This window comes from Chanos chanos, chromosome 4, assembly GCF_902362185.1.
Source record: "Chanos chanos chromosome 4, fChaCha1.1, whole genome shotgun sequence".
NCBI lineage: Eukaryota > Metazoa > Chordata > Actinopteri > Gonorynchiformes > Chanidae > Chanos > Chanos chanos.
The window spans coordinates 4,138,920-4,154,198 of NC_044498.1; the positions used below are offsets into that span (position 1 = coordinate 4,138,920).

At 42.0% G+C, this 15,279-nt stretch overlaps 1 protein-coding gene across 1 annotated transcript; it reads left to right on the forward strand.

Annotated features, from left to right (window-relative positions):
* Positions 1–7: 7 nt before the first annotated feature.
* On the forward strand, positions 8–14,822 carry LOC115809247 (doublecortin domain-containing protein 2C-like). The gene is made up of 9 exons (XM_030770827.1): positions 8–300; positions 432–480; positions 928–1,004; positions 2,339–2,470; positions 3,083–3,232; positions 3,754–3,811; positions 11,072–11,170; positions 12,770–12,853; positions 14,571–14,822. Exons 1-9 carry the CDS (start codon positions 8–10, stop codon positions 14,820–14,822), a joined length of 1,194 nt encoding a protein of 397 aa, XP_030626687.1.
* Positions 14,823–15,279: the final 457 nt, after the last annotated feature.

Sequence of the window (15,279 nt, forward strand, 5' to 3'; positions counted from 1 at the left end):
TGAGAGCATGACCGGGTTCTCAGGTCAGTTTTATCGATCACATCCATGTCCAGTAAAAACAGTGGTAATCTTTAGAAATGGTGATGCGTTCTTCCCCGGTAGAAGGCTTGTTGTCAATCCACGGCAGTTGTCAACTTTCGACAGTTTCTTGAATACCGTTACATTCCTAGTCGAGGCTCCCTTCGGTGCGGTCAGGAATGTTTACACTCCCCGCGAAGGACACAGAGTTTTAAGCCTGGAGAGTTTACAACACGGGGAAAAGTATGTGGTCGCAGGAGCGGAGCGGTTCAAAAGGCTAGAGTAGGTATTAATATACAGTACTCAGAGACGTACAGACTGATAGCGAATCCTTGAAAGACCCACCTGTCCTCCAAACACAAACTACATAATTACACAGGCTATTTCGTGAACATAGTGTTTTGTATTTTCAGTTACTCTCAGATTACCCTTAGGAAACCCAACCAGAAAAAGAGCGAAGAGGTAAGTGGATAAACACTTGATTGCTAGTGTTATGTTTACCTGAATGTTTACCAGGTAATTTGACTGTGGAACTGACAGTGTGTTGTAAACATACAAGAAATAACAAAAGAATGAAAGGGGGGAAAAAGAAGCTAACAACGAACTTTTACTTATTAAGGGAAACTGATCATATTAACTCCACTTGATTGTTTGTATGATGGAATAGCCTATGTTTGCAATAACAAATTTTACACTTTTACGTATAAGCGTGCGCATTTGTACTGAGAAAAGAGCGCCCGAAACAGAAGACTCGGTTTTCTCCACAGTTTCGTTGACCTTAGATACTCTTAAAACTTACGACTGTCACTTCTGCGGCACCATTAAAAGACAGACAGTTTAGAGTAGAGACAATCCAGGGTTTTTTTCCGTCTTGGTTTGCTTATTATCATTTTGTCTTGTTCCTCACAGATTAAGCCAGTGGTCCATAGCAGGATAATAGCGCCCGCCCGCTGGAAGAAGTTCGGACATGAGTCATGCGCCATCAAGTCAGTACAGATTTCAGAGTTGCCCAACAGTGGCGACACACTGGCAAACTTTCCTTAAAGCCATCTATAAGCCTAGGCAATTGGGAAAAACCGTTGAGCTCCATTGAACTGAAATTGAAAAAAGATTCTGTATATACAATAAGGCACTTTAAAATTGAGACGCAGCATACCACCTTCTTAATTGACATACAATATCAGAAGATATCTTCACAAAGCACGTAGGCTAGTTTTGCCAAATGTCCTAGGTATATCAAAATGAAAGAAAAAAAAATGAAGTCATATTAAATGACTATGAGTGAAAAACTGTGTTTTTGATTAATATAACTTCTAATTACGAGTGTGTTTCTATTGTAGAACACAGACTGAAAGATTTTGCACAAAGTCAAATGGCTTGTGTCCAACTAGTCAGTGTGTCTGTCAGAGAAATGGAAAAATGAGTTGATATGACAGGGGGAATAGTGTCAAAAATCGTGACTGCATGTGTCAAACAGGAAAAGACTTAATCAGGAGAGAGGAACAGTGGTCACAAGTCAGTGCCTGCTAACATGGATAGATGGACACCAAGCAGGCTAAAAAACCCCCCATGAAATAGAAACCCCTCAAAAATGACCACAGAATTGAATCTACATCTTCATTAACTAGTCTCAAACTGTTCCGAAGCTCTGCAAATCTAAACTTTTCCAAGCCAATATGTATGTGAGGGTTACCATTCAGAAACAGCTTTTAGGTGCAACAAACACTCAGGATTTCTTCACAGTGGTAGACTGTCATTTGGTCTGATGAGATGTCTGTTAGCCTGTTCTCCATCCCTTTGGCTGGATGAATTTATGTTTGGAGAAAGCCAAAGAGAGCCTTTCAACCCATACTACCAGTTTCCCACTGTTTCCCACATAGTGACAGATCTGTTGTGTTTTAGACAGCCATTTTATAGGGGTTACCGTATCTAGCTGTTGCTCTGTGTGGTAGAAAAAAAAATAAAACAGCCAAGGTATACAAAGCTATTTTAGGTGCCCCGATGCACTTAAATTTTTTCCATTCTCCAAGATGACAATGACCCACACACATAATGTTACACTAATTGAAAAATGGACTCATAAACACTAGGAGGTTGTCAAAATTGTTCTGATAGCAAAGCACTGCACAGCTCTTCATTACACAATGAATATTCATATTTTTGTGGTTTTCCATGATTTTGTCCACCCTCTGTATTGCTGAGGTAAAGTTTAACCAAAGGTAGTGTTTGACAGCGAATTAAATCTGACTGTGAGTAACAGAACAGATGCAAAAGGACATGAAGGCATCTCTTTTTGGTTTGGTGTCCTTGTATGGTGTAGTGTTTTTACCAATGGAGATATCTTGGTTCCTCCTGTCCGGATACTCATCCCGAAATTCACCCTGCGGAGCTGGGAGAAAGTGCTAGCCATGGTGACAGAGAAAGTGCAGCTTCGAACCGGGGCTGTGCGTAGGTAAGACCTGAACTTCCCTGGCTTCCTCACCACAACCATAAATGTTCCTTAGTGTTTTTGCTTGAAAGAGTGCTGAGTGAATGTGTAGACCTGTATTTTAGCCTAACTTGTCATTTGTTCTATATGTTGAATATGAGGTGCCCGAGTTGGATTAGAGCAGAAACGTTTTGGGTAGTGAACCTCGTAGAAGCGCTAACCTAAAACACTCCGTGTTATCTATGTGTCATTAATCTGTTTCATGTGTAAATTATGTAAGAGAATTTGGCCTGACATGACTCTGGGCCCCTTACATATCAAATCAAGTGTCATATGGCGTGATATCAACCCCGTATGACAATATATGTCTGTATGATGCTGACCAGTGCATTCAGTGTCACTAGAATCATATGTGTCAATCATATGTGAGTAGTGTCATGAAACATATGTTACAATGAATGTACACTGAGACAGTGCACAAACAGATCATTTCACACACGCACTCATGCTTTTTAAAGCCTTTTTTTTTTTTTTACTCTCTCTGAGTGTAACATAGTCAGATGATATGATGCGGGCAGGTTTTTTTCAGACAGTGTCGCAGTGGTCTTGGTGAACTTGGTTTTATTTGGACCTCAGGCTGTGCAGGTTGGACGGCACGCCCATACACAGCTCGACAGAACTGGAGCACAACCAGTACTACGTGGCCACGGGACTGGAGCGGTTTCGCCTGCTGCCTTATTTCCACTGGGTACCCAGGATGGGCCAGAGCGAAGACGTGGGCCTGGGGTGAGTTCCTTGACCTCTCACAGGTTACTGTTATTATTGGTTTTTTCGTTTTTTGTTTTTTTAATCTGATTTCAAGCCCTGCGGTGTCCATCTTACCACAGGTTTAATAAAATAATGTGATAGAATTTTTTTTTTTCCACTTCCTGTCATGTATTGAAAAGGACTCAGTGTTGCTGAAATCAGCCCGGTCCCAAGTGATTTCAAGCACTGCTTGTTCTGATGGATCCCAAAGATACAAAGATAAAGCTAATCGGCCGTTATTGCTTAAGCACTGTTTGCTATCGAATGGCTTTTGAGAATATCCAGTGGTTCCAAGGATGTAATAAAAGTTAGATTGAACTTTCAAGCTCAGTTAGCAAAACGTAGAACAAGTTTTTCACCTTTTAGTTGCTTGACTGGATGACTACACACAGTACGCAGCAGATATGAAACACATCACATCACGTGGTCTCAAGTCTCACGTTTTCTTTTCACTGTCTGTGTCTTTTTTTTTCATTTTTCTTTTTCTTTTTTCCTCCCAGCGTGTACGGTAACTTCTTCCCACAACTGAAAAAGAAAAATAAACACGTTGGAGATGCGGTAAGTCGTCCAGACGTTGACTTTACTTAAGAGCAAAGTACTGCGCAGACAGTCTGAAAACAGTGGTCCATTAATAAAGGTAAAAAGACAAAAAAAAAAAAAATGACCTCGGTGTTTTAGTTTCATAAGAGGCTTCTCTGGCATGGGGGGTAACATTAATCTGCATCATCTTGTCTTGAGAGCATATAATGCGAGACAGCTAACGTGTGATAACCGTGCTGGTCGTGAGTGACGGCAGCCCTCTGCCGTAATAATGGCTTTCAGTGCGAGAGCGATTCAGGTACGGTGTGGGAGCTGACAGAGGTGACAGCTGGCTTTGGTTTGGTTGTCTGTTTGCCTCTTTATGGTGTCCTCTGTCTCGTCATTTTCTTGCCTTTGGGGCTTTAGACCGTCGACACACAGTATAACCAGTGCCATTCACTATGTGTGTGTGTGTGTGTTTTTTTTTAAAATGTCACTGTTTACAAAGCAAGTTAATATCAAGAAAGTGACAGGAAAGAAAGACAGGCTGCATGTTTCGGCCTTGCAGCCCAAACCCAGACGTTTTTAATCGAACCAAACCGATCAGGAAGAGGAACAACTAACAGAGAGAATGCAATAATGCAGGAATCTCCATTCTGTTCCAGCAGCATTGACTGTGTGCAAGAACATGACAGGACAAATACCAAATCAATCCATCAATCAGTCAATAAAACATTTCACAGTCTGGTCGCTATCATTACGATCCATGCATTTAAAGTCCATCAGTCAGATATAATTGTTACAGTCTGGGGGTTAAGCTATAACAGAGCAGATACACAGTGGGAGGACAGGGCTGCCTTTTATTGAGCTGTTTTCATTCCTCTCTCTTTCTCTCTCTTTCTCTCTTTCTCTCTCCCGCTGTGTGTGTGTGTGTGTGTGTGTGTGTGTGTGTGTATGTGTATGTGTGTGTGTGTGTGTCCTTGAGTGGAATGACCATGTAGAGCCTGAGAAAGAGAAGCCTCGGTCCTCTAGAGTAACACAGTCTATATTGTGATTAATTACTGCGTATCTTGCTCACTCATGCAACACAGCCACATGCAAACACACACACACAGACACACACACACATACACTCATACACACCCACACACACACACACACTGATAAACAACATTAGGAAAGATGATAAGTGTCTCTTGTTGAGCTCAGATGGGTGTGTGTGAGGAAGTGTGTGAGTGATTCTGTGAGGGTGGTTTGGAACGGATGTGTGTGTGTGTGTGTGTGTGTGTGTGTGTGACAGTGAGTGAATGAGTCAGTGAATGAGTGAGTGTGGTTTGGAGTATGTGTGTGTGTGTGTGTGTGTGTGTATGTGTATGTATGTGTGTGTGTGTGTGTGTGTGTGTGTGAGAGAGAGAGAGACAGAGTGAGTAAGTGAGTGAGTGAGTGTTGGAGTGTGTGTGTGTGTGTGTGTGTTTGTGTGTGTGTGTGTGTGTGTGTGTGTGAGAGAGAGAGTGAGTATGGAGCTCAGATGAGCGTGAACGAGTCTAATGTGCTAATGTGCGGCTGAGGCGAGTGTGTGTTTGAGTGTGTGAGTGTGTGTGTGTGTGAGTGTGTGTTTGAGTGTGTTGGATGTAGGATATAAATTGCACACTCAGCTCTTTTGGTTTGAGAAAAGGTCAATGTAAAATATCTGATGTGTCTTTATTACGGTGAAAAATGACAGTGCAGCGTTTGACTATAACTCATCTGCTGGGAGTAGTAGAAGACCCCCCCCCCCCCCCCCCCCCCCCCCATTCCCTCAATCTGAGAATGTTTTTGAAATGAGGGAGCTCATGCGCAGCTGGTTCCTCTGAAACATGGAGTCATTTAAGAGGCTAACGGAGGTGGGTTTATTAGAGACACACTGAAATATGATTAGTGTTCGGTTCCATCAGGGATACGGCCGACCAGAGACCCGATCCCGCACAAATCTCACAGCCTTTACCAGCTCTTCCCAAGCTCTCTCAAAGCATCACGGCCAGCGCCCCTGTATTCTAAATGGTGTCAGATGTGGTTGGGACATTTATTAATTTTAATTTTGTTCATTTTCTGTTTTGTTTATTTGGCATTTTACAAAAAATCATTTGTGCACTGACTAACTGAAAAATTTGCGGATTGTTTTCAGAGGATTTGCTTAACTGACTTTATTCACATAATTCAATCATTATTCACTCGCAAGTTCTTCTGTTGCATTAGGTTGTAAGTTGCCTTTGGTTTGTAGGTTGCTATATAACATATGTGGTTGTTGGTTATAGGTTGTAGGTCACTATATAACATCATAGCGGACAGACTGCCATGTCAGTCAGTAATTTGTAACCCGATAAGCACCCTATTTATCTAGTTTATGCAGTTTTGTGTTTCAAAGGCTGTATTGAGTTTTAAGTTGTATTTCCAGTTTTCACCATTTGGGGGCGACAGTGACCTGGATAACTTACCCGTCTCCTCTCAGGTAGTGTCAATGGGATTCATTCACTGTCTCCATCATGTATGCATGCCCTTCCCTCTCCCTTTCCTCTCTCTCTCTCTCTCTCTCTCTCTCTCTCTGTCTCTCTCTCTCTCTCTCTCTCTGTCTGAGTGGAGTGGTGTCAGTCCATGGCCTGAGTGGTGTGTAATTGAGGTGCTGTCTAAGTCTGTGTGCCCTGTGCTCTGCTGCATGGAGGCAGGTGGCTGTTAAAGGACCTGAGCATGGTAGGACCTGTCATTCAGTGCCCTGTTGACTCACAGCTTACACACACAGGGCCACTGCTCTCTCTCTCTCTCTCTCTCTCTCTCTCTCTCTCTCTCGTGTGTGTGTGTGTGAGGTTTTTGTTTGTTCCCGTCGATTTTTTCTATTGCAGACGTCTCAGGACATCAGTCCTGAATCATACAAGTGTTTGTAATTATGAATGTTTGTCCTCTCGCAATACTCTTTCCTTGAGCAGAATCAATACTCTCTTGACAGCCAATGTGAAGGTTATGGAGAAGAGTCAAAATTATAATTGATTTTTGTACGGCGTTAATGTGAGGCCTTCTTGGCCTTGCTTATGGCTCATTCGTTCTGATTCAGTCTTATTCAAACTGTTTTCAGTGGAAAATGACTCAAAAGGCAACTGTCTAATTGTATGGTGCTGGAATTGACTGTTCATGTAGTTAAGATGCGTGTTTGCCTCGGGACTGGAAAAAAAAAAAATCTCTTCATTAGTTTTCACATTAGGGGTTGAAATCTTTTCTCTGAGGGGTTGTGGAGGCTTTAGAGGATGGCGCTAGCTTAGTTTTTCATAAAATAGTCCGATCTTTGTTTTACCTACCATCATGGGGAAAAAGCGTACTGTGTTTTATAGAGTGTCCAGGTATGGTCCTCCATGCTCAGCTAACTGCTAATGTCTCCTTGAGAAATGCACTTAACCTCAAGGTCATTCCTGAAATATTAGACACTTTACATTCAAAATCTTAATGTCAGCCACACTCTCGCTGATGTAAGAGGCAAGACTGAACATGTCATTAGTCAGACTCCTCAGTCTGGAACTGCTGATCTCAGATCAGTGTCAGTACTTTTCTTATAGAGGTTCACACTATGGAAGAGGGTTGGATGAGCTGATCTGTGACTCCAAATAGCTGCATTTGACCAGCTTGTACATTAACGAATCACGTTCGTACATACGCTGCCTCTCTCTCAGACATTACATGTGTGGATGACAAACAGTGATTTTCACGTTGCTCACGTTTTATTAAAACACACACAGACAGATCTTTCTGTTTACCCTCAGCCACTGAGTAGTGTGAGAGTCAACTTAAAGCAAGAGGAGGACAAAAAAAAAAGATATATTCTGTTTCTTACCTTTCAAAGAGAAAAGAGCAGCATAAATAAAGAGATTTTACTTGTACATACCATGGCATGTAGTTTTGTAGCTCTCTGAATAACCAATCGAGCCCCCTTTCACATTCACAAAAGCACACAGACACACTCCCTCAAAACCCTACCTCACACGTCCGTTCTCTCGCTCAAGAGCATGTGAAGTCAATAACAGTCCTTTTTGCACCCCCCCCCCCATGCTCCCAGTCCAGCGCGTTTGGATTTTGGCTGCGTTGATCGGTGTTGTTAAGTAAGATGAATGCCGTTAGAAATTTCATGGCGGAACAGCCGCATCAATAAATGATTAGTTTGTTGTGTTTGCCAGTGATTGATTGATCGGCCGTGCAGGAGACGTGTTAGGAGCAGACCTGTTCAGTGCCAAAGGAAGTGAACGAGCGACTCAAAGCAGCGCTTCTGAAGAAATGAAGGAATGCTAAAAAAAAAAAAAGAGAGACGAAGACTCGTGTGTTTATCTCACACTATGAATCAATCAGCTGAGTTTGAAAAAGAAATGATTTGTGAAATTTTTTTTTTAATTGCATTTTTGGGAATGTTTTCCTTGCTTACAAACAGTATAACGGACCTGCTTTTCATTAATGATAAGCCAGTGATTCCACAAATGAAACCAGATGAATGTGTCTTCTTCTCTGTTTATGTCCTGTGTGAGGTCATTATGGATTTGATCAGTTTCGTGAAACACCTTCTCTTGTTTCTGATCTTCTTACAATCCAACTTATCAGCTTGACAGTGCCACCTGCCAATCATGGGTGTGTGGTCTGATGTGTGTGCGTGTGTATGTGTGTGTGCGCGTGCGTGTGTGTGCGTGCGTGTGTGTGTGTGTGGTTGAAGGTTAGTATTAGGACTCATTTAGTGCTACAGTGTGCAGTGACTGATTTTAAATAAGCCACGGAGGAAAGACTCGTCCCTAATGTAAGATTCTCAAGGGCTCTGTACAATCTTTTAGAAATGTCTTTGATCAGCGTCTGCATGTCTGTTGGATTTCTGTTTCACCCACTTGTCACCGCCCCAGTCAATACTTCAGTGATCTGTGAACTGTTCATTTGATCTGGAATCTTCCAAATGCAAAACACATTGCAAATTCTTGTAATGAAAAGAAACAAGTTGTTTCACAAAAGCTGTTAATCACTTTTTATGTATTAATTAATTCATTTGTTTATTTATTCATTTATTATACTCGTTTATTTTTGATGGGATGTCTGAATGGTAGTTTATCTCAATTGAAATTGAGAAATCAAACTGGGAACACGAGGAGGTTGTGACATACTGAATCCTGATGACACACTTCAGGGTTTATTCAGGCATTGTTCAGGGTTTACATGAGGTCTATTCAGGGTTAATTCAGGGCTTGTTGAGTCATTTGACTTTTTCTTTATTCATTCACACATTCAGATACGTTATCTGTGGAAGCATAACAGATGCCGAATGATTAGCTTGATTTGTGTGTGTGTGTGTGTCTGTGTGTGTGTGTGCGTGTGTGCGTGTGTGTATATGTGTGTGTGTTCCCATTTGTGTTTGTCTGTCCTTAAACTCAGTTTGTTTTGATTATTGTAGTTTGCAGAGACCAGTCTTCACACAGATTCTCTATGCTACGCCAAACCCAGGAGAACGCCACGGCAACAGAGGCCAGCTGACAGAAGCCCTCATCTCCACTCAGCGGGGGGTATGATTCCATGTTCACGTGCAAGTGTGTGTGTGTGTGTGTGTGTGTGTACGTGTGTCTGCGTGTGTCTGTGTGTGCGTGTGTGTGTAAGGATACATCTGGGGGTCAACTATAAATTAAATTACTGTATGTCTCGTCTTCACTGGGGTGACAGCAGTACAGCGAGATGCATATTTTACCTCACTCAACCTCAAACAGGATCATATATTTATTCAGAGCGGGTAGGGAATCATCTCTCTCTCTCCCCCTCCATCCTTCTCTTTCCTCCGCATGGCTCGACCATAAATCTTTCTGATTCCTGAGCGTATCGGACAGCGGATTGTTTGGGTCACAGAGGGGATGTGTTATTGCCTCTCTGCTTCTTGTCATTTCTAAATACAATGTCACAATGTAAATCAATTTCATAAAAGACTGCAACTATATATATATATATAAAAAAAACTGTAAAAGGTTGAACTTGTCCTTCCTGGTTCTGAGGACACGAGCCTGCCCCTAACCTTGACCTTCACTCTGTGATGCATCGTTGTTGTTGTGTTGTGGAAGATCTGAAGTGCGAACAAATTGCATGTCATCAAATTATGGAGACATTCGGGAGACTGTAAAGTCACTCACTTTTGGTCTTTCCATCAACCAAACTGCCATTTCTATGAGCCTAGACCATCACCCTACTCTGTTGGCAACTCAACCCTGGAGGACAATGTAATGCTCTTCACAAAGAAAGAGAATCTGGACTCACGATATCACATATTTCACAAAGGAACAGAATCTGGATTTACAATGTAATATACTTCACAAAGGAACAGAAACTGGATTTACAATGTAATATACTTCACGAAGGAACAGAAACTGGATTCACATTATCACTTACTTCACAAAGGAACACAATCTGCATTCACAATGTAATATACTTCACAAAGGAACAGAAACTGGATTCACATAATTACACACTTCATAAAGGAACAGAATCTGGATTTACAATGTAATATACTTCACAAAGGAACAGAATCTGTATTCACAGTGTAATATACTTCACAAAGGAACAGAAACTGGATTCACATTATTACACACTTCACAAAGGAACAGAATGTTGTGTGACAATATCACTTCCTCACAAAGGAACAGAATCTGTATTCACAATGTAAGATACCTCATAGAGGAACAGAAACTAGATTAATAATATCACATACTTCACAAAGGAACAGAATTTGGATTCACAAAATAACACTGGAATGGAATCTGAAGTCACAACATAACATACTTCACAGTGGAACAGAATCTGTAGTCACAATGTAATATACTTCACAAAGTAATAGAATTTGAATTTGCAGTATGAAAGGCCTGTCAGTGGAATGGAATCCGGCATCAGACAAGTTGTTTTTCTTTTTACGGTGGCTGCCCTGTGTGAGCTGAGAGCATGAAGGTCCGTTTCAGAGTTAGACAATCATTAGATAGTTGTTTCCAGACAGCAGTCTAGGTGGTAAGGTTAGATCGGGGGTGGGGCTTTGTGTTTGATTGACAGGCTCATTGATTAGCCTCAGTGTGGAGAGGTAGGTGGGGGGAGAGAAAGTGGTGGAGTGAGTGAAGGTGTGGGTGGAGGGGCACAGGAATAGCAGCATGAAGGCCGGTGTGTGTGTGCGTGTGTGTGTGTGTGTGTGTGTGTGTGTGTGTGTGTGTGTGTGAGGGGGGTAAATGAGTATCTGTCAGCAGTTGGAGAGTAATTGTGATGAATGGCTTCTCTCCCTCAGAGGGCACAGTGCTCACTACCACAGCTGGGGAGAAGGAGATGACCCCGGCAGAAGAGATACCACAGGACAGGCGTGTCAAGGTGGACTCACCCATCGATCAGGTGAACAAACAGACTGTGGACACAAACACACACACACATGCACACGCACACACACACGCATGCATGCACGCATGCACACAGACACACACACACACACACTCAGTCCAGGATGGATGTTTAGGTGTAATATGCTATATTAATAATGAAATATAAGCCAAAGTTCAGATTAAAAAAAAGGATAGTTAGTGGTTTAAAGGTTGCGCTCTTTATATATTAAAAAAGAGACGTTTAAGTTCACATCCATTTCATTTTCATTAACCAGGGGAAAAACAGTTCTACAGACAAAGTGTTTTAGCATAAACTGGACTTCTTCAGTGTATGTTTAAAGAGACCCTGTGCATCTTAATGATATGACAGTTACCCGCACTTATATACAGCTTTATGAGTGTAGCTGTTAAAATCAAGCAGTTGTCACCACTGGAACTTATGTGATGCTGTCAAGTTCACTCTGAAAGTCCACTCACTACAAATAGAAAACACTGGACACAATCACTGAGATCATTAAAATATTCAATATTCACCATGCTGTTCACACAAAGGATTTCAAACTGGAACTGTTGTTGAGTGTCTGTGGATATGTCTCATTCCATTTGTCCTCTCACAACCTTTCTCTCCAAGTCAATAACTTAGCAATGTCACCATGTCACCCCTGGGAATTAATGTTACTTGTTCAATGTCAATAAACTGCAGGAAGGGTGGGGGAACCGTGATGTGCTTCAACATCACGTTCGGCCAAACTGTTTTTGGTATTTTCAGTTCTGACTACAGTTTTGGTCCTCAGAAGTACATAATCTTTCTCCTACATCAGTTTTTTACCACACAGACAGGTAGGCATTTGTTGATGCTTCTACCCTTTTAAGGGAGGGTTTTAAAAAAATCCCGTCATGTCTATTGTTAAACACTTATATTTTTTTTTTTGCTGAAGATGGCATTCTCTCTGTTTTAGTGGATCATGGATGTTGCATGTGTAACTCCAGATCCTCATGTTCTTCTGAACTCTGTGTCATATTTGGTTTGGAGAGGACCCATGAAAAACACAAACAGAGACATTCATGAATGAAGCGTAAACTGATAAACTGTCATAAACGTATGCTCAAATGTTTGTTTGTTTGTTTGTTTTTTTTAAATTAAAATTATGCCGTCTTTTCAGCTGAAAGATCAGCCGCTGAATGAAAAAACCCAACCCAACTATTACAATAACCTGTAAAAATCTAGTCAGTATAAAAACATTTTGAAGATGCTCACTTTAATGTCTATGGATGAATATTGCTCATTCATCACTCGCTCATTCATTTCCCTAAAGCCATTTTAGAGTCGGCTTCCTGTAACCTTTGATAAATCAGAGAGCTGTGTATAGTTCTGAATGGAGCCTGTGTCTCAGTGACACAGTGAGCTGTTCTCAGATCAGTACACTTATGAGATTCAGGGCTAGACTCACTTCTGACCTCTGGTTTGTATTCTGCTTGCTTTGGGTAAAAGCGTCTGCTAAATAAATCAGTGTAAATTTAAATGTAATTTCCAGCGTGTCCATAAGCAGGGTTGTAAAGTTGTATTATGAGTACTGTGCATAGGGAGTTTAAAGTGTCATTCTCCTGTCAGGTTGAAGCCAGAGCGGAGGAAGAGGAGCAGGCTCCCTCAGGCCTTCCTCCTCTGAAGTCTGACAGTATCACCTCCGGCATCAAAGTAGGTGTTGCTCAAGACCCACTCTTGAAGTTTTCAGTCTGTCTCGGAGAGCGTTTCCACGTGTACAGCTCCTTTCCTCTGGTCTAGACCAGTGTTACATTGTTGCAACATTGCAACATTCTGTTGGATCTGGTCTGGTTTCACAATACTCACACTCAAGCAATCCTAAATCTGTAAACAAAAGCCATATGGTCATGTAGGTTGTTAAAATATTAGATCAGAAAGTTGAAGCAGGAGCTTGCTAAAAAAAAATCTGCTCTTGATTTCTGTCTCTGGGAGATAAACATGATATGCTCTTGTCACTTATATTCTAATTTTGGTATTATCGACCAAAGACTTATGTATTCTAGAAGACACAGTCTGATATGAGTTGATTTGCATGAGAGATATTTGGCTTTTGGCTATTTGACCTCTGTCTTGCTCATTTCAGCCGGTATGAAGGTGTGGCTGAAATGAATAAACGAAACAATGATTTTTTTGCTCTCTACAACAGTGATAGAGGTTAGTTTGCTATAGTAAAGGAACCACACCGGGGTCTGAATGGCATCATGATTAAACAGAGCAGAATTCAAAATAACTGGTCTTTACCTAAGTTGAGATGAAGCTTTCAGGCTAACCAAAACAAATCACAACGAATAAAGGGGGCCACACCGGCCAAAACGAATCACAGTAACCAAAACACATCTCAGCAGATAAACAACTGCACCATCTCAAATGAATCACACCATCTCAAATGAATCACACCATCACAAATGAATCACACAATCCCTAATGAATCACCTCATCCCAAACAAATCACACCAACCAAAACACATCACAACTGACAAACAACTACGCCATCCCAAATGAATCACACCATCACAACTGAATCACACAGTCCCTAATGAATCACACCATCCCAAATGAATCACCTCATCCCAAACAAATCACACCAACCAAAACACGTCACAAACGACAAACAACCACACCATCCCAAATGAATCACTCACTCTCACTCTCACTCTCACTCTCACTCGTTATCTAAGCCGCTTATTCGCGGGGGGTGCTAGAGCCTATGCCAGCGCTCGTAGGGCGAAAGGCGGGGAGACACCCTGGACAGGTCGCCAGTCCATCGCAACCAAATGAATCACACCATCACAAATGAATCACACAATCGCTAATGAATCACACCATCCCAAATTTATCACCTCATCCCAAACAAATCACAGCCCCCTAAATGAATCACACCATCCCTAATGAATCACTCCTGGAAAATGAATCACTCTAGGGAAATGAATCACTCCAGCTCAAACAAATTGCTTCAGCCCAAACTAATCGCTTTGGCTAAAATTAACCCAATTAGGCAGTGAACTTACCTGAGTACAGACAACAACCCTTCCAAACAAGGCATGAAAGCACTCTAACAATGTGGGGATTGACCAGTGAGAGAGTAGCTTTTTAACAGAAAAACTGGAGTGGATGGTAGCCTTGAGCTGTGCACCTCTACACACACACACACTCACATACACACACACGCACACACACACACACACACACACACACTCACATACACACACACACACACACACACACACACACACACACACACACACACACACACATACACACACACATACACAAACACACACACACACACACACACACACACATACACACACACACACACACACACACACTCGGTAACACGGTTTTTAAAGTCCCTCTTTACTGCTGAAAGGGTGGCTGCCTTGGCCTTAACATGCTGATGTGCACCTGTTCGGACCGACAGAAAGGATCAACAGACTCCAGACATCTGGTGCCGTTAAGCACCCAGCCCGTGGTCCAACAGCCCAACGGCGGCAGACCCGGCCCAGTTGCCGCAGAACCCACTAAGACACGCACTGAGCCGAAGCCAAAGGTACGTGAGCGAGAGCAAACAGTCCCTCGCACAGCAGATTTCCAGCAGTTCTTCCATACTCCACCACACTAAGGCTTTTAAAGGGACTTTTTTTTCTAAGTCTTCTCTTAACTGAACGTACTCTGTTGAATGTAGATTTATGCTGTTTCATAATGAAGAGGATTTTAACTGTGGTGAGTTTGCTGTTTGATTCAGTCCAGTTTTGTCTTTTATGAGGCCTAACGGTACTGTAGGATCACAAGGTCCGGTCCTGAAAGTGCTGATCCACATCCAGACGCATAAGCCCATTAGAAAAGACTGGAATGAATTTGCATGCATTCACATCACTTGTTGGATGGAGATGATGACTCCATGCGTGTATGGCGTAGAGCATGGTGTCTCTTGAGAGCATGTTGTTTGTTTGGACTTGAGCATTGATATGCTATGACATTGTTTCTTTTCTGTTGAATATTACAGCCTGGCCTTAATGTAAGGACTTTAAACACAGGGGAGACAGCCATGAGGACCAAGGTTGACCGCAGGCCTCATT